The 20,407-nt window shown below is 41.2% G+C and overlaps 4 protein-coding genes and 1 pseudogene across 11 annotated transcripts; 3 read left to right on the top strand and 2 right to left on the bottom strand.

Moving 5' to 3' along the window:
- The first annotated feature begins 710 nt into the window (after positions 1 to 710).
- Positions 711 to 2,305, top strand: LOC111777100 (protochlorophyllide reductase). The gene is made up of 4 exons (XM_023656542.2): positions 711 to 866; positions 953 to 1,475; positions 1,559 to 1,917; positions 1,999 to 2,305. The coding sequence occupies exons 1-4, from the start codon at positions 711 to 713 to the stop codon at positions 2,152 to 2,154; spliced, it is 1,194 nt and encodes a 397-aa protein (XP_023512310.1). The 3' UTR covers positions 2,155 to 2,305.
- Positions 2,090 to 5,026, bottom strand: GCL2 (GCR2-like 2). 3 transcript variants are annotated; one of them, XM_023656540.2, is made up of 7 exons: positions 4,889 to 5,026; positions 4,626 to 4,804; positions 3,719 to 3,830; positions 3,526 to 3,642; positions 3,244 to 3,431; positions 2,603 to 3,079; positions 2,090 to 2,231 (listed from the first exon to the last, which is right to left on the bottom strand). In XM_023656540.2, the coding sequence occupies exons 1-6, from the start codon at positions 5,024 to 5,026 to the stop codon at positions 2,611 to 2,613; spliced, it is 1,203 nt and encodes a 400-aa protein (XP_023512308.1). In that variant the 3' UTR covers positions 2,090 to 2,231; positions 2,603 to 2,610. The 3 variants fall into 3 exon arrangements, with proteins under 3 accessions (XP_023512308.1, XP_023512307.1, XP_023512306.1); XM_023656539.2 differs by lacking the exon at positions 2,090 to 2,231 and adding an exon at positions 2,402 to 2,523; XM_023656538.2 differs by lacking the exon at positions 2,090 to 2,231 and having other exon boundaries at positions 2,402 to 3,079.
- A 285-nt stretch (positions 5,027 to 5,311) lies between these two features.
- On the top strand, positions 5,312 to 8,046 carry LOC111777101 (clathrin light chain 1-like; annotated as a pseudogene). Its single transcript, XR_015412141.1, has 3 exons — positions 5,312 to 5,781; positions 6,949 to 7,102; positions 7,176 to 8,046. The product of XR_015412141.1 is annotated as a clathrin light chain 1-like (transcript).
- A 672-nt stretch (positions 8,047 to 8,718) lies between these two features.
- LOC111776912 (expansin-B3) lies at positions 8,719 to 14,871 on the bottom strand. Of its 3 annotated transcripts, none has more exons than XM_087118569.1 (8): positions 14,678 to 14,871; positions 14,524 to 14,591; positions 13,909 to 13,966; positions 13,739 to 13,822; positions 10,244 to 10,768; positions 9,685 to 9,991; positions 9,469 to 9,598; positions 8,719 to 9,218 (listed from the first exon to the last, which is right to left on the bottom strand). In XM_087118569.1, the coding sequence occupies exons 5-8, from the start codon at positions 10,416 to 10,418 to the stop codon at positions 9,018 to 9,020; spliced, it is 813 nt and encodes a 270-aa protein (XP_086974695.1). In that variant the 5' UTR covers positions 10,419 to 10,768; positions 13,739 to 13,822; positions 13,909 to 13,966; positions 14,524 to 14,591; positions 14,678 to 14,871; the 3' UTR covers positions 8,719 to 9,017. The 3 variants fall into 3 exon arrangements, with proteins under 3 accessions (XP_086974695.1, XP_086974696.1, XP_023512091.2); XM_087118570.1 differs by having other exon boundaries at positions 10,244 to 10,574; XM_023656323.2 differs by lacking the exons at positions 13,739 to 13,822; positions 13,909 to 13,966; positions 14,524 to 14,591; positions 14,678 to 14,871 and having other exon boundaries at positions 10,244 to 11,020.
- Positions 14,872 to 16,012: 1,141 nt separating this feature from the next.
- On the top strand, positions 16,013 to 20,249 carry LOC111777240 (acyl-UDP-N-acetylglucosamine O-acyltransferase). Of its 3 annotated transcripts, none has more exons than XM_087118568.1 (5): positions 16,015 to 17,632; positions 17,714 to 17,880; positions 17,989 to 18,252; positions 19,279 to 19,398; positions 19,477 to 19,813. In XM_087118568.1, the coding sequence occupies exons 1-5, from the start codon at positions 16,738 to 16,740 to the stop codon at positions 19,525 to 19,527; spliced, it is 1,497 nt and encodes a 498-aa protein (XP_086974694.1). In that variant the 5' UTR covers positions 16,015 to 16,737; the 3' UTR covers positions 19,528 to 19,813. The 3 variants fall into 3 exon arrangements, with proteins under 3 accessions (XP_086974692.1, XP_086974694.1, XP_086974693.1); XM_087118567.1 differs by adding an exon at positions 20,048 to 20,249 and having other exon boundaries at positions 16,016 to 17,880; positions 19,477 to 19,550; XM_087118566.1 differs by lacking the exon at positions 19,477 to 19,813 and having other exon boundaries at positions 16,013 to 17,880; positions 19,279 to 19,470.
- Positions 20,250 to 20,407: the final 158 nt, after the last annotated feature.

Below are 20,407 nucleotides of genomic sequence, written 5' to 3'. Positions count from 1 at the left end.
GCCAAGATAAGAAAAGAATCGTCCTGGCTGATTACCAAAACACATGAGAGATCGGCAGTGATAATAATGAATGCAGTGTGCAGCTCCAAATAAAGGACCGAAAGTGTTACCCACATTTCATATATAACGTAGATAAATTAACCTCCATCATTTCTAATCCCAGTTAATTACCTTCTAACCAAAGCCAATAGTGATTTTAACCGTGCACCACACACAATTATTTAATATCATTACCGCACTCCATTTTTCCTTTCTATAATCCTTTCTATAATGATAGGATAGTTGGGAGAAAGTCCCACGTTGGCTAATTAAGAGAATGTTCCTGAGTTTATGAGCAAGAAATACTTTTTAATTGGTATGAGACCTTTTAGAAAAATCAAAATCAAAACTGTGAGCGTTTATGCTTAAAATAGACGATATTATAAGAGAGTGGAGGTTGTGATTCTTTAAGGTTACTATGGTGGAAGATAAGGTAATATTGTTGCCCATTCCATTATAGGCCCAACATGCACAGGTTGGACCCAACCTTAGCTAGCTGGACCTCCACATAAATAGCCCATACTTACTGGAATGGTCTAGACGATGTATAGCTAAAGGGGATTCCAGTGACGAACCTGATTGGACCAGGGAGGCGAACGTGGCAAGCAGCAGGAGCAATCTCGATAAGAAAACAGACACCATCTTTGCAGCAGGAGCAATCTTTGCCTGCCATGGCTCTACAAGCAGCCTCCTTTTCTCCCACGATTTCCATCCACAAAGAGGTGTATGCAGCTGGTACTGTTGTTCTGAAGAATACTGGACTTTCAGGACTTCCATTTTCAGAACATTTTGAAGTTAAATCCAAATCTCTCAGGTTGAGAAATAAGGTAAATATGCCCATTTTTCAATTTTCTGGTTAGAATTTGGTAGTGGAAATGTTTGCAATATAAATTATCTATCCATGAACATGTAGCAAGGAAGATTACCTGATGGAGCCATTAGAGCCCAGACTGCAACAATTTCAGAAATCAACCAGGCGCCTTTGGAAGGAAACAAGACCTTGAGGAAAGGAAATGTTATCATTACAGGAGCTTCCTCGGGACTGGGTCTAGCCACGGCCAAGGCTCTAGCTGAAACAGGAAAATGGCATGTAATTATGGCATGCAGGAACTTCCTTAAAGCTCAAATGGCAGCAAAATCAGCAGGCATAGCCAAGGAAAACTATACTGTTATGCATTTAGACCTTGCCTCGCTTGACAGTGTAAGGCAATTTGTGGATAGCTTCCGCAGGTCGGGTATGCCTCTTGATGTGCTTGTATGCAATGCTGCTGTCTACTTGCCAACAGCAAAGGAGCCAAGTTTCACCGCTGAAGGCTTTGAACTCAGTGTTGGGACTAATCACCTTGGTCACTTCCTCCTCACACGCCTGCTGCTAGATGACATAAAGCAATCAGATTATACATCCAAGCGTGTTATAATTGTAGGCTCCATCACGGGTACTAATTGAGAGCATTAGTTTTGAGTTCTAGAACAAGAGAATGAATGATTTTCTAAGCAACTTTTTTAAGTTTGGTTCCAGGAAACACAAACACATTGGCTGGGAATGTGCCCCCAAAAGCAAACCTGGGTGATCTGAGAGGGCTAGCAAGTGGTTTGAATGGCCTGAACAGCTCGACCATGATAGATGGAGGAGAATTTGATGGAGCAAAGGCCTACAAGGATAGCAAAGTATGCAACATGCTCACCATGCAAGAGCTCCACAGGAGATATCATGAAGAAACGGGAATAACTTTTGCTTCCCTCTACCCTGGCTGCATTGCCACAACAGGGTTGTTTAGAGAGCACATTCCTCTGTTTAGAATTTTATTTCCACCCTTCCAGAAGTACATCACCAAGGGCTATGTATCTGAAGAAGAAGCCGGGAAAAGACTTGCACAGGTCAGCCATGTCCTGAAAAACTAAACTACTAATAAATTAACTAGTTATTAAGATAAAGGGAAATTGAATCTTTGACTTCAGGTTGTATGTGATTCAAGCCTGGAACAATCAGGTGTCTATTGGAGCTGGAACAAGAACTCGGCCTCATTCCAAAACCAGCTATCCCAAGAAGCCAGTGACGAAGAAAAGGCCCGTAAGCTGTGGGAGATCAGTGAGAAGCTTGTTGGATTGGCTTAAATGCACCAATCTCAAGCATATAGGCTAGAATTTGACTTGAGAACTTTTGAGTAATCCAGAAACATCTGCTTGTGAAACTGCAAAGAAACCCTTAAACTTTGTTTGCGAAAGTTTTAATGAATTTGTTGTAAGCGATAGCCAGTTTTCAGCAGATATGGTTCTAGTAGAAAGGTTAACAGAAACGCAGATTCCTTATTCATGGTGGAAATTTGATTCATTAGAGAAATAATTGAAAGAAGTTCCGATCTATCATAAGCTATAAATTGCAGTCATTGAGTAAATAGCTCGATAACAGAACCCAGGTTCTTCTTACAAATCATATACGCCTTAGCTACCTTTTTCAAGATCATACATCGCCATGATTGGGTTCTGCAGCAGTACATCGAGTGGAATATGAAACAAAGAAAAAGATAGGAAATTTATTTATTTTACAGATCAAAATACTTACATCCCTCCTCAGAGATCATATCCTGGAAACTTGGCCATGGAGGGCTCGATCATGTCCAGAAAAAGATAAGCCATCCCTCCAACTCCTTCAAACAAAGAGTAGCGGCTATCGCCTCCATGCATTTCTCCCTCTGCAATCAGCCTGTGAGCTCTGTCAAGGAGAAAACAAGCAAAGGCTTTGGCCTTGTACAAGTACTCCACCTTCCCTGTCAGTTGGTAGAGTGACAGAAACACATATGAATTCCCACTTACGCCATGACATATCCCAACTCGTTTAAGCAGCCCACGCCTCCACACTACCTCTCCTGCATCCACAGCCGCTTGCACGAACTCTTCTTCTCCAAACACCTTTGCTGCTTTAACAAGCGTGAGGGCGACTCCAGGAGCACCATGACACCAATGCACGAGTATATCTCGGCCCCTGTCTTCTTCACTTGAAGGGTAGTTTCCACTGGGGAAACGATTTCGAATCATGTACCTGTTGAGGATTGTTAGAAGGGAATCCCACGTTGACTAATTTAGTGGAAGATCAAGAGTTTATAAGTAAGGAATACTATTTTCGTTAGTATGAGACCTTTTGGAGAAACCAAAGCAAAGTGGACAATATCATACCACTGTCAGAGTCATGATTTCTAATAATACCTAAGAGTGCCTTTCACATCTTGAATCTCATCGGGCTTCAGCTCCATGTCCATCAGGATATGCAGAATCCCTGCAAGTCCATGTGCACCACCCCAATACCTCTCACCGTACCACTCGAACATCAATGGTGATGCTCCTCCCTTCGCCAGCGCCCTCCCTCGCTGGATGATTTCCTCTACAATTGCCCTCTAAACAATTGTTTTGCAGAATTTCAAATGTGAAAAGTCATATATAATTGACTAAGATGAGCTCAGGTTGATCATGGTAGCCAATCTTACTTACAGTGTGAACTGACGCGATTGTTCCTTCGCCGATGTGTTTGTTTAGATATAGACACGCCCACAAGAAACCCACTTTTCCATATAGCAACTCATCCGGGAGATTCCTTGGCAGCTTAATCTGTTGCAATCCAGAAAACCCTTCAAATTAAAAGCTAGACATCAAAAACTTTTGTAGGGATGATGATTCTCTTTACCTCATTGAATTGGCCTAGATAGTAGCAGAGCAACTGCTCATCACCAGCACGCTTTGCTGCCACAGCTCCAATAGCGCAGACACCCGCACGCCCACAAATGAAAGTCACATCCCTATCACCATTCCACAAAATAAAGAAGTCAAAACTATACGGTGAGAGTGTAACAGCTTCCCATTACTCGACGAGGGAAATTCCTCGCACATAATTAAGGGAGCCATTGAAAGGTGACTGAAACACCAGAAACTAAGACTACCCGAGCTAATGATAGAGGCAAGAACACTTTCCGGCCAAGTCCCATTAATTGATCATAACGATATCGTGGAAATGCTGCTAAATCTTTCCGAAGTGAGAGAAGGAGGGAGGGAAGGGACTTTCTCACAAGGTTTTTAAAACACATCTGCTAGGTAAAGGTTTCTCCACCCTTGTAAATAATGTTTCGTTCTCCTCCCCAACCGAGGTAGGATCTCACAATCCACCCCCTCTTTAGGGCCCAGCGTCCTCACCAACACTTGTTCTCTTCTCTAATTGATGTGGGACCCCTCAATCCACCCCTTTGAGACCCAGCATCTTTGCTAGCACACCGCCTCATGTCCACCCCTTCGAGGCTTAGCCTCCTCGCTCTGATACCATTCATAATAGCCCAAGCTTATTGCTAATAGATATTATCCTTTTGAGAATTTCCTTTCGGGCTCTCCCTTGAAGTTTTTAAAACGTGTATGCTAAGAAAAGGTTTCCACACCTTTCTAAAGAATGCTTCGTTCTCCTCCATCATATATGGGATGTCACATTAATACATGTTTTTGTCCATGGCATAAACAATTACAGCTTAGTCATCTTCTGGGAAACTAATATCTTCATATAAAAAATGAAAGTGAAAGGAGAAGGGAGAAAATGGCAAAAATATTACGTGGACATGGAAGATGCTTGATCGCAGGCCTTAAGAATTTGAGCACAGAGACTAAGATCAATATGGTTGGAAGTGACCTCATGAGCTTTCAACAGCAAGAAAGCCGTTCCAAGAGCCCCAGAATAGAGAGTGAAATCTCGCACTCGTTGCCCAGTTACTCCCCATGTCTCCAAAACTATCTGAAACATTAACACAAACACCTTGTGGGCATTAAAAAAAAACCACCCAAATCAAAGCGACACGCAAAACAACAAGAGGATTACAGCTTCTTTAAGGTCCAAAGCCGCCCGTTTGAAGCGCTCCAAGATAATTGGGTAAGGCGTCGAGAGAATTGATTCTACAGCAGCTGCAGTTTCTGGTACGAAGTCGGGCATCGAGTTTGGAAAGCATCGGTCTCCCATTTCCGCTTCAAGAACTTCACTTCACTGCCCGCTTAGTCAATCTTCTAAAAAGTAATTGTAAAAGAGGAATTATAGTTTTGAAAGTAATTATATAAAAAAAAAAAAATGTTAAAATTTAAATTATCCGTCGTTACTTTTTTAGATAAGTTTTTGGATTCTGCGAATATTTTCAAATGCCTAACACGTTTCGCTCGCAGATCGAAACACGTTTATGATTATGGCATTTTCCTGATTACTGTTTCTTGATTCGAACACCGCGTTCATCATCACCACAAGAATTCCCTAACCTCAACGAACTCAGAAATCCAATCCCGATTCACAACAATGGCTTCCTTCGACGCTTTCGGCAATGAAGAACACGAAGAACAGCGGCGCCATTCGCCTACAACGCCGCCCTTTGACGACGATGCCTACATGGGTTATGACTCTTCTCTCCCTTCCCACCGTTATGATTCTTCTACCACTTTCTCTACCGCCGACCAACTCCCTCATGAAGACGACGTCGTTTCCGATGTCCACAGCGCCGGAAACACCACTAGTCCTAATTTATCCGACGTTTACGACTTCGGAGTTTCGGATCCTAATCCGAGCTACGCATCTCCATTTGATCATGTTGAGGCTGATGGAGAGCATTACAATGTTGCCGCCAGCCTTGGTGGTATTGACAATGGCGGTATTTTTGTCTCCGATGGACCGATTCTCCCCGACCCGAGCGAAATGCGAGAGGATGGCCATGCTCGACGCGAATGGCGACGGTACGTTCTTTACTAGCGTTAATGTTTCTTCTTCTAGAGAGAGAGATTGAATTGGTTTTAGATCTGTGATTGAAATGAAATCGTTTATAAATTTTGAGGTTCTTCAAGTTGATGGTTTAACTTTTGAGCTTGAATCTGACATGAAATCTCTGGAGATTGTCCATTCTCTTCATAATGACATACAAAATTCACCCCATAGCCTAAGTTGTTTGCTTAACCGGTGGTTTAGATCTTCTTTGTTACTAAATTTCATCCTGCAGAGCTCTGTGTTAATGCAGCTCAACCGTAGTCTTATGATTTATATATGGTTTTCTTAGTTTTTACAACAATTATCATCTAGTTTGTGTTTATGTATACAAGTTTATTACACATGATTCATGGAAGTGGGTGGATTGATTGTGAGACCCCACACCAATTGAAGAGAGGAACAAGTTCGAGGACGCTGGCCCCCCAAAGGGGTGGATTGTGAGATCCCATACCGATTGGAGAAGGGAACGAGTGCCAGCGTAGACGCTGGCCCCAAAGGGGGTGGATTGTGAGACCCCACACCAATGGAAGAGAGGAACAAGTTCAAGGACGCTGCCTCCAAAGAGGTAGATTGTGAGATCTCATACCGATTGGAGAGGGGAACGACTGCTAGCGAAGACGCTGGGTCCCAAAGGGGGTGGATTGTGAGACCCCACACCAATTGAAGAGAGGAACAAGTTCGAGGACACTGGCCACCAAAGGGGTGGATTGTGAGATCACATACCAATTGGAGAGGGGAACGAGTGCTAACAAAGACGCTGGCCCCAAAGGGGGTGGATTGTGAGATCCCACATCGATTTGAGAGGGGAACAAGTGTCAACGAGGACGCTGGACCCCGTAGGGGGTGGATTGTGAGATCCCAAATTGGTTGGAGAGGGGAACGAAGCATTCTTTATAAAGGTGTAAAAACCTTGAGGGGAAGCTCAGAAGGAAAAGCCCAAAGAAAACAGTATCTACTAGGCTTGGGTCGTTACCGCCTCTTTGTAAAGGTTTACGCTGTGATTGTATGTTTGAAAATTCTGTCTTGTTGCACAGTCTGAATTATTAGGATCTGTACTTCTCTGCTTTCTCTTATTTCCAAGATGAACTCTATTTCTCATAAGTTTGAAACTGTTGATAGCTATAAACTTTATGGTGCAGACAAAACGCCATAGATGTTGAGGAGAAACAGAAGAAAGAAAAGGAGATGAGAAATCAAATAATGAATGAAGCTGAAGAGTATAAAGCATCCTTTTATGAGAAAAGGAGGCTCAATTCTGAAACAAATAGAACTCACAATAGAGAAAGAGAGAAGGTAAAAGCCTCTGAAAGCATTTTGTGAATGTCTCCTTGCTGTGTATTGTTATTTATTGTCCAATTCTGTGCAGCTTTACCTAATAAACCAGGAAAGATTCCACAAAGAAGCTCACGAACATTACTGGAAAGCAATAGCAGAAATCATCCCACGAGAGGTTCCTAATATTGAGAAGAGAAGAGGAAAGAAAGATGCTGATAAGAATCCTTCGGTCCGAAACCTGGAAAACCGACCGATCTATCTCGAATGAGGCAGATTCTTTTGAAGTTGAAACAGACTCCTCCGCCTCATATGATGCCTCCTCCACCCGAACCGGCCAAAGATAGCAAGGATGGCAAAGATACGAAGGAAGGGACGAAATCCGAAGGGAAGGATGTTGAGGACAAGGAAGCTCCTATGTCTCCTGCAAAAGATATGGATGCTAATGATACTCCCGATCGACCCGAAATAGAGGTCGAGGGTCCTACTACAACCGATGCTGAACGAACTGTTCAGTTGGTGTCAACTTGTGCAGAGTAAGAAATTATTAGCAGTTCATCTTATGGGTCCTCTGTTGATAGAAAAGTTGAGAATACAGACTTGCAAAGTTGTAGAGCAGCAGTCCATGTTGTTATTTGATACGCATAACTATGGGAGGGAACATTCAGGGGTAGCACTGATGATTCAACCATCACTGGTGGTCTGACTGGTCAAGTAGTTGGGTCAGAGTCCAAAGCATTTCTAATTATATCATATCAGCAATCGATGTCTACAAGTAGGGAAACTGAATTTCATTCAGAATTGAGAAAGTTCACATTAATTAGGCAATGGAGTTTTTGAAGGCACGATGGATGTTCGGGTATTGTATTGTAGTAAACGAGCCACCAACTAGGATACTAAAGATATGTCGAGATAGTTTTTGTCACGTCATTAAGTTTTTTAACGTTTTGTGTTAATTTTTCTCATGCTGCACGAACTCGAAAAATGGGTGGAAAATCTTCAGTGAGATCCTACATTAGTTAGAGAGAGAAATGAAACATTTCTTACAAGGATGTAAAAACTTTTCCCTTCCCTAGTATTGTGAAGCTGACAGTGATACGTAGCATGCCAAAGTGGACAATATCGGCTATCGGTGGGCTTGGGCTGCTACAAATGATATTAGAGCCAAACATTGGACAGTGTGCAAGTGTGCCAAACAAAGACGTTGGATCATCAAGGGGTGGATTGTGAGATCTCACATCGGTTAGAAAAGGATACGAAACATCTCTTATAAGAACGTGAAAATCTCTCCTTAAGACTGACGGTGGTACATAACGAGTCATAAGTAGACAATATTTGTAAGTAGACAATATCTGCCCGTGGTGGACTTAGGCTGTTGGATCCAAAAGGGGTGAATTGTGAGATCTCACATTGGTTAGAAAGAGATACGAAACATCTCTTATAAGAACGTGGAAATCTCTCCTTAAGACTGACGGTGGTACATAACGAGTCATAAGTAGACAATATCTGCCCGTAGTGGACTTAGGCTGTTATATCTTTGTTCTCATCGGCTTTTTAAATCAACAATCAATAAGGGAAACAAGTTCCTAAGATCGAGCAGCATGCTTCTATTTAGATGAACGGTGTTTAAGAATTAATAATACACAACAACACCACGCTCTCTCTCCACTTTAGGAGAGGGCTATCAACATTCAATATTCAATATCCAACACACTCCACAACTAAACAAACAAAAGATACATTCATTGGATGCCATTTCGCACTCCAACGCTCACTTTTTCACTAAAGAAAACGGATAACGGCTACTTTTCCTGCCCTGAAGTCTTCCCTTTAGGCATAAAACAAAAAGGAAGCTAATATGGGTTTGTGCATTATAATAAGGAACAAAACTAAGTAAAGAAAGCAACAAAAACTCCTCTTTTTATCTCTTTGTTTATTAAGAGAAGAAATTAAGCCTGGAAGTGTAAGTGGCTTTGGGAGACCAATTCCTTGGGATTATATCCCTTGCTGAGAGGCTTCTTCCTGTCGACAACGTTGTTAATCTCACTGAGAATGGCCCCTTTAAAGGCCCTCCAATGATGCACCAATTTGCCCCCCACAGATGGTTCATATCCACCCACTCCCCCGCCGACCCTGCCTGCCACAAAACATGCATTTCCTTTGGTCAATATCATGTTTAGTCACCCACAATTCTTTTATAATCATGTGGCTAAGTGCATGCTTTTCCTTCTAAAGATTCTTCCACTGGGATTCAACTTTCAACGTGTAATTAAGCACCACGCCCTCTAAAACACCCAGCTTTTCTATCTTTTTTTGTCTTAAATTATTGTGATTAAAGCAATGGAATATGCTTGAGAAAGGCCAAGAGGGTGTGTTTTTATACTTACTTCTTTGATTTGCATTGCGCCGATGTCGCCATCGCCGTCCTCGAATTCAACCAAGAGTGAGAGCCAGTAATCTGTCGACCCTTCATTGACATGGAACGCAATGTGCTTGCCTGGGTACTTACACGGCGTCCTACACATTTACAACATCCAAAAATAAGCGACAAAATAGAGAAGCAGAGATAAAAAAAATGAAACAGAGTTGGAACGAATTTGTACCGTCGGTAAATAACTGGGATTTCGCCTCGGTTTCTGAGCTGCCCACCTTCGCCGGTGATGGCCATGCGGCCGAAGGCGGCGCCGCTCAGATCGAAGTGGGTGTTGCCATTGGAACAATACCCACCGGGGCATTCGTCGGTCACGATTATAGTCACTGCTCGTCTAGAGCAAATGTTGTTGTCTAAACATTTTACTTTGTAACAAGCTCCACAACCTTCGCCATTTCTGAACAGAACTGGACTCACAGCCCCAACTCTTGCCTTTAGAGGCTTCACATCCACTAAATTACCATACCCACATGCTCCACCTGCGATTTCACAGCTCAGATCGCTTAATTTATAGCAGCAATGAACTTCAAAATGGTGAAATTACGGTTGGTTTAAGTGATTTATGAACTGGGTTTTTGTTAATTCAACCGCATATAATCAATTTTTGACCGAATTGACTCAATGACGGTAACTCCCAGGTAGTATTTCACAAAAACAGAGCCGACCCATGATTTACCGACCCTAATAAGCCCAAAACGAAAAAAAAATGTAGGGAAATGGAACCGCCGTACCGTCGCTACCGTCTCCCTCGGGACTTCCGTACCACGTGGCGGTGGCTGGAAGCCAATGTAGATCCGCCACATGGTGTTGGAGCTGAGCCGTCGCCGTGAACCACTCAAGCACAGCCGCAGCACAGAACAAAGCTCTAATGAGCCGAAAACCACGGCAGTGGAGGAGGAGATGCATTTGCGTCTGTATAGGCGGCGACACCGCTTGCTCAGCCGATAATGTCAGTCTCCGGCGAGCACAGTGACCGAGAAAAACAGTTGAGTGAGAGGATTGTGGAGGGTGTGCCGGCGGTGTTTGTTGGAGAGGAAGTATAAGAAGATGTTGCAGGTCAGACTGGAAGGGGGCCGTTAAGTAAATATAATAAAGTATCAATGGTAATATCAAATGGACCACTGATTTTGACTTTAATTACAGAATGCCCCTCATGTGGGACCCTTCGACAGTTGAAGCGTTAATTTCGCATAATCGTACGGCGTCTAAGATAATAGTGTTTTTCCACCGTTAATTTGGCCACGTGCCCTACCATACTACTAAATTTATTAAAATCATATAATATATATTCTCTTTTAACTCTGATTTTGTTTATTAAATATTAATAAAATTTTAAAATATACAAATAGAACTGCTAAATTCATTAAATTCATATAACATATAGTTAATATTCATGACGTGACAATATATTTTCAAAATTTATAAAAAGGTCTATTAATACAAACTATTTTTTGTTGGAAAAAAAATATCTGTAATAAACTATAACCTTAAGGATTAAATTTAATATTTATTAGAAATACACTCGTTAAATTTAGAAATTTAATATTTAATATTTGTCCTTGGCTCTTTGTCTCAAAATTGCCATTATTCTTTTCGAAGTATTTGTCTCAAAACTACCATTCCACTGTTTGGTGGGCTTGAGCTTAGACCGTGCTAGTGAGAATGCTTACCATTCCACTGCTAGCAAGTACTGAGTGGTGGGCTTGAGCTTGGATCAAAGCTAGATGTTGGATTGTGTGCTAGTGAGAATGCTTACCATTCCATTGCTAGCAAGTATTGAGTGGTGAGCTTGGATCAAAGCCAGACATTAGACTGCGTGATAGTGAAAATGCTTACCATTCCACTGCTAGTAAGTACTGAGTGGTGGGCTTAAGCTTGGATCAAAGCCAGACATTGGACTGTGTGCTAGCGAGAATATTTACCATTTCACTACTAGCAAGTAGTGAGTGATAGGCTTGAGCTTGGATCAAAGCCAGACATTGGACTGTGTGCTAGTGAGAATGCTTATCATTCCACTGCTAGCAAGTACTGAGTGGTGGGCTTGAGCTTGGATCAAAGTCAGACATTGGACTGTGTGCTAGCGAGAATATTTACCGTTTCACTACTAGCAAGTAGTGAGTGATAGGCTTGAGCTTGGATCAAAGCCAGACATTGGACTGTGGGCTAGTGAGAATGCTTATCATTCCACTGCTAGCAAGTACTGAGTGGTGGGCTTGAGCTTGGATCAAAGTCAGACATTGGACTGTGTGCTAGCGAGAATATTTACCATTTCACTACTAGCAAGTAGTGAGTGATAGGCTTGAGCTTGGATCAAAGCCAGACATTGGACTATGTGCTAGGGAGAATGCTTACCATTCCACTACTAGCAAGTATTGAGTGGTGGGCTTGAGCTTGGATCAAAGGCAGACATTGGACCGTGTGCTCTGGCTCCAAAATGTGAATTGTGAAATTCCACATCGATTGAAGAAACATTTCTTCTAAAGGCGTAGAAGCCTCTCCTTAATAAACGTGTAATGAGAAAGCTTAGATATAAAGACTACGTGTTTTAAAAGAAACACGAGGAGGAGCGGAGATCGAAAACAAAAAAAAAATGGGAAAAAAGTGAGAATAATATTTGTTTTTGTTTTGGGTGAAAGAGACAAGGAAGGAGAGGGTGAGAAAAGCATTTTTGTGAGATCAGTGTCCGATGAATACGGCGACGGAAGACTTTGAAGTATTTGTTCACAATTAGGCCGTTTGTATGAATTAAATCAAAAAGAAAAAGAAAAAATAATTATTATAATTTTAAAAAAATTGTTTTTTTTAGACAAATAATCCAAAGAGTTTGCAAATAAATCCAATATCCATAACAAACTGGACCCACTTGGTTGGATGTTTGTAATCAATTCCTTGAATCTCCAAGGCCCCTCTTATCTGTCCCTTTTCACATGCAAATTCTCTCCCAGTGTAATCACACCTACCAAATTCATAACGATGCCTTTGAATCGATAGGATGAGACGTCTATTCTAAGAATTGTAGGCGAAGGAGATAAAGATGAGACCTCGAATATGTTCGAGACTCAACTTGCGAGATCCCACGTTGATTAGAGAGAGAAACAAAACATTCCTTATAAAAGTGTGAAAAACTCTTCTCAGTAGACACATTCTAAAATCGTGAGGCTGACGACGATACGTAATGGACTAAACCGAACGATATCTGTTCGGTGGGCTTAGGCCATTACAAATAGCGTTAAAGCCAAGACGCTGGCACCCAAGGGGATGGATTGTGAGAACCCACATCGGTTGGAGAGATGAACGAAGTATTCCTTATAAGGGTGTGAAACCTCTCCCTCGTAGATGCGTTTTAAATCAGTGAGGACGTGCGATGGATCTGGGTCGTTACAAATGGTATCAGGGCCAGACACTAGACTATGTGCCAGTGAGGACATTGTTCCCCAAGGGAGTAAACACGAGACAGTGTGCCTAAGGACACTAGCCCCAAAAGGGGTGGATTTGGCAGGGGCCCCACATCGATTGGAGAAAAGAAAGAGTGCCAGCGAGGAAGTTGGACCCCGAAGGGGGTGGATTATGATGTCCCACATTGGTTGGGAGAGGAGAACAAAACTCCCTTTATAGGGGTGTGGAAACCTTCCCCAGACACGTTTTAAAGCCTTGAGGGGAAGCCCGAAACGGAAAGCCCAAAGAGAACAATATCTGCTAATGATGGATCTGGGTCATTACAGGACGACTTTTAAAAACTCCAGGAACCAAACCAAAATGTTGATAAGCTTTTCAAGGTAGAATTTAAAAGCAAGGAGTAAGTTCGTTACAAGATCTTGTATCTTAGAAGATCTGAACAAATGACAGACTGACTACAGTGAGTGGTAAGATCTGAAATTAACAATAATATAATCTGTTTTTGTTATTATTAAAGTCTATTAGATTACTCAAGAACTATGAACGTTTAATACCTGATGCCAAGATACATGCAAACAAAGATGCAGCAAAATCAAGGCATGATGAAAACACGTGGCTAACGAATCATATCTGAAAAGGATTTTAAAAACAGATACCAATAGGAAACTGATGATTTCTATATGTTATATTGTCAATATGACATCAGAACAGATCAGTAAAAATAAATTTTGGGTTTGAAATTTAAGAGCCTCTAAACATGATCTTATTCAATTCTACAAACTAAGCTTGTGCTGACATGATCTACAGAGTTCAAGAAGAGAATAGCTTACTATGATCCACGAGAGGGTTGATTTACATTATGTTGCTACCAAGAACTCCATGACCGGTTCGAGTTTTCGGGTTTAGTTTCTTTCCTGGGAGGAAAAGAATGGCAAAATGAATCAATATAAAGCCAAGTACATGCCATAAATGAGTGAGCCCAATGGAGGAGATGGCACACCTAAACTGCAGTGGGAGGATTCAACACAAGTTAATATGCTGCTTGTGTTGCAGGCTTACTGCAAGGGTCAAAGGAAGATATTGATTTTATGGCATGAACAGGGTAATTAATATGCTCAACAACTTGGGTTGAAATAAGAAAACACTGGAAATCATCCGTTCTAATCATTCCGTTCTAATCAGTCCGAAGGAAAAACTCAAAGAGAACAATATCTGCTAGCAGTGACCTTAGGTCGTTACAAATGGTATCAGAGGCAGATACCGGGCGGTGTGCCAGCGAGGACGTTGGGTCCCCAAGGGGAGTGGATTGTGAGATTCCACATCGGTTAGAAAGGGGAACGAAACATTGTTTATAAGGGTGTGGAAACCTGGGAACGAAACATCTTTTATAAGGGTGTGGAAACCTCTCACTAATGGATGCGTTTTAAAACCTTGAGTGGAAGTCCAAAAGATAAAATCCAAAAAAGACAATATTAGCTAGCTAGCGGTGGGGTTGGACCCAATGACACATGTAATTGGTGAATGAAGAGCATTCTTAAGAAGTGGAGCATACTCATGGTCGTATAGCGACGTGAGCCAATTGCTTTTAGTGCCATTGCAAACAAGAGAGACGTACCCTGAGACAATCGCTTTTAGTTGTCTTCATTTGGTTCCTTTTTTTCTTAATGTAATCAAATGTTCTGCCTGCATATGATCCATAAATTCATCGCCATCATCAAGTATTTCCACACTGGCATGATAAAATTGCAATAGAAGTGCTCATCATGTACCTTCTATAGCCATCTCGATCCGCAGAGTAGTGGAACCCAACCTTCTTGTAGAGATTCATAGCCGCAGTCCTCAGAGGATTAACATGAAGACCCATACGCTGAATGTTTCTGGTTCTGCACTTAACAATGGCTGCCTTCACCACTGCCTCTCCAAGACCATGAATCCTACCGTTCTACGTGTAAAGTCCAAGCACAGCGCTAGTAGATATTGTCCTCTTTAGAGTTTCATTCCAGGTTTTTAAAAGGCGTCCAGTGGGGAGAGGTTTCTACACCCTTAAAAGAATGCTTCGTTCTCCTCTTCAACCAATGTGGGATCTTACAATCCACTCTCCTTTGGGGCCCAGCGTCCTTGCTAGCACGCATCCTCGTGTCCACCCCTTCGGGGTTCAGCCTCCTCGCTGGAACATCATCCCGTGTCTGCCTCTGATACCATTTGTAACAGCCCAAATCCACCTCTAACAAATATTGTTCTCTTTGGATTTTCCCTTTCACGCCTCAACGTTTGTAGAATGCGTCTAGGAAGAGGTTTTCACATCCTTATAAAGGGTGTTCCGTTCACCTCTCCAACCGATGTGGGATCTCACATCCACCCATTCGGGGCTTACATTCCCACACCCGTTCTCCTCCTCAACCGATGTTGGATCTCACACTTTGTTTATAACCCACATAAGAGGAAGGACAAAATGGCTCTTGAGAGATGCAGATGTTCGAAATTACCGAACAACTTAACTGTTTTAAAAGCTTTCCTAGAAAGCCCGGATGGGAAAAAGGGGGAAATTTTCTCTCAGCCCTTTTATCAAACAGTTTATGTGCACAAAAAAGTTGCAAAACCGACAGAACCGGGAGTGATACAGTAAGCTACCCAGATTGCAAGCTTATAGTCCTAATCCATCCAAACAAACCCAAATCGTTGCCAAGCTCGGCAGCTTTCGCATTCAGCAGACTAATTTGTGGATAATTTTGAATCAAAATTTCTAACTTGAAGAGCAGTAAATAGACTTAACTTGGAGTTGAAGTTTAGAATTGGTACGTAAGGCGCGTCGAGGTCCCAGGCTTACGTTACAAGCAAGGCACGTGGCGATGGATCCTTCAACAATCTGTCTCTTTAGCTTATCTCAATCAACAAAGCCAACTATCCACTTACGCATCTCGATTTCCTCATATTCGAATCTTCTTCCTCTTCCGCTACACTCGCTTCTATCTTTATAATATCAACTGCCTAATCTGAGCCGTCCATCACACATCTTAACAACAAGTTTTCAATCCAACGGCTCAGAATGCGTGACTTGCTTTGTTTCGGTGCTCAATCCCACGATACTTTTTAATTAATTAAGTGCACATGTTCTTCATTGTTCGTCTTCTTCCTTTCGATTCAACTATTTTTCGGTTGTTTGTATTTTGCTTTCCGGGAAAATCTTCGAAGAAATCGGTTCAGCTCTCAGTTTTAATCTGCTGGTTTCTGGAATTTGTGAGGTTTACATCATTTTTCCATCCATTTCCCCTCCCTTTTTCGAAATCTTCGACTTCGTTTTGCCCTCCGATTTGTAACCAATGGAGATGGAGTTGGAGTTGGAAGGTTCGTATTCGCACGCTTTGTATTCCATTTCCCGCGTATCGCTCACCGAGGATGGAAGAACTCCGCGGTTTTCGATAAAACCATTACGAAGTCCGCAGCGAATATCTAAACCTACGCCCTTTTAAGTTTTCTTTAGGGTTTCATTAATTTCATAGGTTTTGGATGTGTTTTGGTCTGAAATTTCGAAGATTCTATCTCGAATCTGAGAATATTTGTTGAATTGTGTTCAATTTGAAAATTGGTTGTTCCTGTTGTTGAGACTACTCGAAGTTTTCATGGTCGATGAAATATTTCTTTTCGATTGTAAGTGCTTTAGGGTTTCATATGGCTCTCATAAGCTGTAGTTTCTCTTCGAATCCCTCAATCCCAACTTGTTAGCTCCAAAAAAAAAATATATATATCTGTTGTTTCTCTTTCTCGACTCTTTTTTAAGGAACTTTTGAATCTTTAAATTGAATCCAAGCTCTTCAGCGAGAGTTATTGGATGGCTAGAAGGATGGAGTTGGGGTTCCCGAAGTCTGCTTCATATAGTCTTCGAGAACAAGCTGCTAGAACGATTCTACGCAATGTAAGGTCACAAGGGCACTCATACGTTGAGCTACGAGAAGATGGGAAAAGGTTTATTTTCTTCTGCACTTTGTGTCTTGCACCATGTTATAGTGATTCAGTGCTCTTTAACCACCTGAAGGGCACTCTTCACACTGAAAGACTATCTGCTGCTAAGCTCACACTCTTAGGACCAAATCCGTGGCCTTTTGATGATGGTGTTCTTTTCTTCCATAAGCCAGTTGAAGGAGATAACCAGGTTCGGAGTTTAAACGACAATCAGGAAAGGTTGTTGGAGTATCACAACAATGATAACAATCTTGCTATTGTCAGCTATGTTGATAATTCTAAAGGAAATGGCAATGGCCATGGTGAATTTAATGGAAATGTGCGGAACGTGGAAGATTGTTCCTTCGAGAATTTGGACGACGGTGGAGACGATGGTCCTTTGGTGATTCCTGGTGTACTGATTAAGGATGAAATTTCTGATATAAAAGTGAGGGAGTTGGGTTATGGACAAATTGCTGCAAGGTTTACTGAGAAGGATGGGATCGTATGTGGGGTTAGCAGAATATGGTGTGAATGGCTGGGAAAAGTAAATGTCGGGCTTGAGAATAACGTCAAAGTTCCTGTACATGACTGTGCTATTGTTACTTTCACTTACAATGTTGATTTAGGTAGAAAGGGCTTGCTCGATGATGTCAAGTTATTGCTCTCGTCAAGTACCGGAGCTGAACCAGAGACTGATGAGAACTCTAGAGTGAAACGAAAGAAATGTTTCTCTGATTCTGAGGATGTTAGTCAGTCTATGAGCCATCAATATGATTCGTCAGGTGAAGATTCTTCAGCTTCTAATTGTGTCATGTCGTCACTGTTGTTGGATAGATACGATGATCGAATTTTGAATACAACAGTCATGTTGAACAAGTCAGTAAAGCGTGAGCTGAAAAGGCAACAGCGTTTAGCTTCAGAGCGGATGTGTGATATCTGTCAACAGAAGATACTTACGCATAAAGATGTAGCAACACTCTTGAACATGAAAACTGGAAGACTTGCCTGCAGTAGTAGAAATGTTAATGGGGTAATGTCAGTTCTTTCTTTTTCAGAATTTGTGATATGATTGTCAATTATGATGTGTATATTGGTACGGGCTTAGGCGTTCATTTATTTACGACATTTGCTGATTTAGGTGTTTCATGTATTTCATACCTCTTGCCTTATACACTGGATACTTCTCTGCGAGTATGAGATGAGTGTGAAGAATCTTGGTGGTTCAAAAGTTAGACGGAGGTACAGGAGAAAGAACAAGACTAAGGGCAACAAATACAGCAAGAACGGCGAAACGAGGCAAATAAAAACTCAAATTGATTCTGTTTTCTGCCCTGCTTGTCAAGGTACCGGTATAATTGTTGATGGGGATGAACTAGAGAAACCAACTATCCCTCTTTCTGAGGTACGTGCAACATGAAATAAGCTTTTGTTAAAATACATTCTTATTCCCATCGGTTCTTATGTTCACGAGTCATGATCGTTTGGTTTTAATTGGTCGGGTACTAACATGTTAGTAACATGTTCATTATATGATATTAGATTTACGAATGGTTGAAATTATCTTCATATATCACTTGGTTCTTATGTTCACGATTCATTTCATGATTATTCAAATTAACTAACTTAATTAAGTACTGGAGTAATATTTTAAGTTACTATGCTACTTTGTCAATATAAAGTATAAATTGCAAGTAAAGCAAGCAGAGCTTCTTAATTAAGTTTGAAGGGTTGGCAAAGGTAATCAAAAGCCGTAGTCTTTAACCTTTTATGTAGCGTATAGATGTCATCTTGGGTAGCATTTTGGCCTGGCAAATCAGTGTGAAATGCATTCTCATCCTTTATTATGATCTTTAAATGAGCTTGTTTAGAAAGGATTGACTATCATTTATAAGCTTGTTCTAGGGAGTTTCCATCTAAGAGAATGTCATGGACGACATGTTTCTGATAAAATAGAGTGAGCCGAAGTTATTGTGTGAGATCCTACATCGGTTGGAGAGGGGAATGAAGCATTCCTTATAAGGATGTGGAAACCTCTCCCTAGTGGACGTGTTTTAAAACCTTGAGGGAAGCTCGAAAGGGAAAGCCCAAAGAGAACAATATCTGCTAGCAGTGGCCTTTGGCTGTTACAAATGGTATCAGAGCTAGACACTGGGCGGAGTGTCAACGAAGATACTGGACTCTCAAGGAGGGTGGATTGTGAGATCTCACCTCGGTTGGAGAGGGGAACGGAACATTCCTTGTGAGGGTGTAGAAACCTCTTCCTAGTGGGTGCGTTTTAAAACCTTGAAGGGAAGTCCAAAGAGGACAATATCTACTAGTAGCGAGCTTAGGATTGGACTTGGGCTGTTACATATTTTCTTTAAAGGAAAGAAACCTTCATTACCTGCTGTGTAACCATTAACAATCACCTCTTTCTGTTCGGCTATAGATCTTTAAATACAAAATAAAGGTGAGCGATGCCCGAAGAGCATGGATGAAAAGCCCCGAGGTTCTGCAGAATTGTTCGACAGGTTTCCATTTCCCTTACCAATCTGAAGAAACTCTACAGGTGAAAACCAAACCAGTCTGTCTAGAAACTCCTCCCATTTCTCATATCGGTTCCTGAATTTTATCGACTTGATTGCAGGAAAATATGAAGCATCTCAAGTTGGTGCATTTTTATGGAGCTTTTGTATAGGAAGTACCTTCAAAATCGTCGAGGTCGGAACAGTAGTAGGCTTCGCGTACAGTAGGTCTTACTTTCTTCATAGCTGCTGGACAAACTTTTGTTGAACATTGTCATGGTCATTGTAAATGAAAGGTCCACAAGTCTCGTAAATAATATGAAGGTGGAAGGGCGTGGAGTATCTTTATATATAGATTGGTTCTTCACCGTTCTGCTCTCTGTTGGTCAGACTTCAATGTATGTATATTACTGGATCACATCAAATCAGGCATGCCAATGTAGAAGAATTTAATGCTTATTTGTCCATGATTTGAGGATTTGAGAGACGAGGGACGTCTATCTAACTTGCATGAGATCTCACATTGGCTGGAGAGGAAACTAAACATTCTTTGTATAGGTATGGAAATCTTAAACCTTGATAAATCTGCTAGCGGTGGATTTAGGTTCATTTTCTAATTTAACGGTGGAGTATGGAGGACGCATCATTTTCTAATTTAATTTCTAAAAAATATATTATATTATTATTTTGTAGGAGACGGTAAGGGAATGTGGAAAAAGACAGAAAGGGACATCTGATCACCCCTTTCGAAGGGGCAAAAGATGGGGGCATTTTAGAGATAAGTAATAATGAGCGGTCATCTCTTCTTTGGAGACATTATTGGCATGTGTGGTCATTTCTTATTTATTTTTTTAATTATTATATATATATATATATATATATATATTTGATAATCCATTTTGGTTCCTTAAAATTTTTAGATTAAAAATATAAAAATATAAAAAAATTGAAAACGAAAAACAAAAAAAGTAAATGAAGCTAATCCTACACTGGCTAAAATTAACAACCTACCAAACCTTTATAGAAAAAGTTTTGCAAAAGTGTGTTCTTAAA

This window comes from Cucurbita pepo, chromosome 16, assembly GCF_057944985.1.
Source record: "Cucurbita pepo subsp. pepo isolate OVF chromosome 16, ASM5794498v1, whole genome shotgun sequence".
Classification (NCBI taxonomy): Eukaryota; Viridiplantae; Streptophyta; class Magnoliopsida; order Cucurbitales; family Cucurbitaceae; genus Cucurbita; species Cucurbita pepo.
Note: the sequence above shows the minus strand (reverse complement) of the source record. Positions and strands in the feature narration are given on the sequence as shown.